Source organism: Tenrec ecaudatus, chromosome 18 (genome assembly GCF_050624435.1).
Source record: "Tenrec ecaudatus isolate mTenEca1 chromosome 18, mTenEca1.hap1, whole genome shotgun sequence".
In the NCBI taxonomy this organism is placed as follows: Eukaryota; Metazoa; Chordata; class Mammalia; order Afrosoricida; family Tenrecidae; genus Tenrec; species Tenrec ecaudatus.
Genome location: NC_134547.1, coordinates 9,027,053 through 9,030,316, shown reverse-complemented (window position 1 = coordinate 9,030,316; position 3,264 = coordinate 9,027,053). Strand labels below are relative to the sequence as shown.

Genomic DNA, 3,264 nt, shown 5'->3' with positions numbered 1-3,264 from the left:
CTTCTCCATCCGACCCTGGAATCTGGGGCCCCCAAGCCACTTCTCCATCCTACCCTGGAGTCTGGGGCCCCCAAGCTCCTTCTCCATCAGACCCTGGAGTCTGAGGTCCCCAAGCCCCTTCTCCATCCGACCCTGGAGTCTGGGGCCTCCCAATGCCCTTCTTCAGACCCTGGAGTCTAAGGCCCCCAACCCTCTTCTCCCTCAGACCTTGGAGTCTGACCCAAAGTTCCCTCCTCCCTCAGAATCAGGATTGCACCTCCTTCACCTTCAGACCCAGGTATCCTAGCCCCCCCAGCCCCCTCTGGGTGCCTCGTCCCCTCCTGCATCAAGATCCAAGAGCCCTGGACCTGCCCCCCACCCCTTAGCCCCTGCCCATCTCAGACCCAGGAATCTTGACCCTCAACCCCTCCCTCCTCCCACCCAGGAGTCCTGACCCTCAGTCCCCCCTCCCCATCCACCCCCACAGCTGCAGGCATCGCAGTTCCCCCCCCCCCATCCCCATCCCTTCCTCCTCTTCCCCCAAGCCCCCAAGCCCCGGCTCCCAGTGGAAGGACCCCTGGTTGCATCATGCACTCAAGCTGACCTGGCCACGGTGGAATCCAGGCTCCTGCCAAGTAGGTCAGATAGCACGGGTCAGGTGTGGGGCTGGTGACTGGGCGGATCTGTCTGGGTATAAATTCCGTGGCTTCGGTGTGCATCGCTAGGAACTGGGTGTCTTGTTGGCTGGGAGTCCACTAGCAAGGCATTTGGGGGTACCCGAGCAGCAGCCTGTGAGTCTCCTCTCCTGGACCACCAGGCTGGGACACCCCCCCATCCTGAGACCTCGCCCAGGACAGGAGCTGTCAATGGGCTGTATCAAAACTGGGTGGAAGCCCCCCGGACTGTGGGTCCCTGTGCTAGCCGGCCTTCTCCTGGGAGGCTGCGGAGCACACCCCATCCCTGACTCCAGCCCCCTCCTCCAATTTGGGGGCCAAGTCCGGCAGCGATACCTCTATACGGATGACGCCCAGGCCACCGAGGCCCACCTGGAGATCAGAGCAGATGGCACAGTGGGGGGTGCCGCCCACCAGAGCCCAGAGAGTGAGTGCCAGGCAGGGGGCTGGACTTCGGGTGGGGTGCTGGGACCGGAGTCCTGGGATCTTGGAGGAGGGGGCTGGGACCTCCATTCCCAGGTCTGAGCGGGAAGAGGCTGGGGGTTTGGACTCTGGGGTCTGAGGGAAGAGGGGCTGGGCTTGGGGGCTGCTGGTCTGAGGGGCTAATTTGGTAGTTCTGGTCTGATGGAGGAAGGGGTGCATTTGGGGGCTCCAAGTCAGGCTGCTGGCCACGACACAAGGTCAGCAATTTGAAGCCACCCGTCTGTCCGTGGAAGAAAAGATAGGTCGTTCTTCTCCCATGAAGAGTGACAATCTGGGAATCTCACGGGGGCAGGTCTACCCTGTCTTTAGGGGTCCCTGTGAGTCAGAATTGACTCAATGGCAGTGAGTTTGGTGAGATGTTTTTTATTTATTTATTTTCTCTTTTTTTGGTCTGAAGGAGTTCCTGGTCTGGAGGATGGAGGGGCTGAGGGTGGGAGCTCCTGGGTCTGAAGCAGAAAGGACTAGGTTTGGGGTTCCTGGTCTGATGGAAGAGGGGCTGGAGTTGGGGCTCCTGGTCTGAGGGAAGAGGGCTTGGAAAGGTTTTCTAAACCTATGGTCATTGTTCCACTCAGGCCTCTTGGAGCTGAAAGCCTTGAGTCCGGGCATCATTCAGATCTTGGGAGTCACGACCTCCCGCTTCCTGTGCCAAGGGCCTGATGGGGTGCTGTACGGATCGGTGAGTGTCTGGGTTTGGGCTCCCTCTTCTGAGAAGCCGCCCTGCTTGTACCACACGGGGCTGGGTGGTGTTGTGACCCGGTTTGTGAGACGAGGCCCCTGAATCGCAGGCAATCCCGGTGTTCCCCAAAGCATGAGCTGGATGAATGGTAGAGCCGGACCCTGTGACCCCATGACCCTACCCCTGACCACATAGGCCACCATGTGGAGGGCTCGTGCCCAGTGCGGGGACACAGCCTTTCCCGTGGCCTGTGAAGTGATTCTGGCCTTGGGTGGTAGGCAGGCCCTCTGCCTGGCCTCAAGGAGTCCTGACTGGACCTCTGGGCTGGAACCATCTTCTTTGGGCAGAGGGAGGTGCGTCCTACAGGACAGTCCAGGAGGAGAGGGGGGACCTGCAGCTGTTACTGGTTTCTTCTCAAGAGGAGGCGGCTGGGTTGGGGGACTGAAGGAGGAGGGGGTCAGAGATGCAGACTTGGCTCTGAGGGTGGAGGGACTGGGGGGTGGGGTGGGGGTTGGGGGACTGTCTTCTTGGGCCCCTGTGGCAAGAGGGAACTGAGGCGTCCCATTCTCTCTGATAATCCCGGTTCCTTGTCTCCCAACCAGCTCCATTTCGACCCAGCCGCCTGCAGCTTCCGGGAGAAGCTTCTGGAAGACGGATACAACGTGTACCACTCTGAGACCCACGGCCTCCCCCTCCGCCTCCCGCCCCGCGGGGGCCACTCCTCACCTCAGACCTCGGCTGCCCGCTTCCTGCCACTGCCAGGCCAGCTCCCACAACTCCCAGAGCCGCCGGGGGTCCTCGCCCCCGAGCCCCCCGACGTGGGCTCTTCAGACCCCCTGAGCATGGTGGGCCCTTGGCAAGGGCGAAGTCCCAGCTATGCCTCCTGAAGGCACCCGTGGATTCTGACCCTGCCCCTGCTGTTTATTTATTGGGTTATTTATGTTATTTATTTTTTTCATCCCCCCTCCCCCGCTCCTTTTTTATTCGTGATAATAAAGAACTGGGAGAGAAGACAACCAGTGTGAACTCTTGTGGGAGTGAGGGGTCCGAGGGCAGGCATCCCACCTGCTGCAGTCGCTGTCCCGCCTTGAGGACGTCCCAGACTTCCCACTGGGGTTGTTACCTGTTCTGCTCTGGTGACACCCCCCTTCCCCCTCCCCCAGGCACTCTGGACTCCTCCTGCTCTTTGATGGGACAGGGTTGAAGATTCACACACACACCCCGCCTTTGTGTTGTGGAACTATGTGTCTCAGTTGTGGAACTATGTGTCTCAGTTGTGGGACTATGTGTCTCAGTTCTCCTAGTGTGCACTGCAAAGTCACACTGTTAGGTAGCTAGATGTAGGGACAGGGGGCTTGTCCCTCCCATGCCTGCCAAGGCCCCCACAGAGGAGGTTGGAAAGAAATCAGGCACACCAATTAGACACTCAAGGGAGGACCCAAACTGAGCATG

The 3,264-nt window shown here is 60.0% G+C and overlaps 1 protein-coding gene across 1 annotated transcript; it reads left to right on the top strand.

Moving 5' to 3' along the window:
- Positions 1-845: 845 nt before the first annotated feature.
- FGF21 (fibroblast growth factor 21) lies at positions 846-2,699 on the top strand. Its single transcript, XM_075538029.1, has 3 exons — positions 846-1,080; positions 1,709-1,812; positions 2,415-2,699. The coding sequence occupies exons 1-3, from the start codon at positions 846-848 to the stop codon at positions 2,697-2,699; spliced, it is 624 nt and encodes a 207-aa protein (XP_075394144.1).
- The last annotated feature ends 565 nt before the right edge of the window (positions 2,700-3,264 follow it).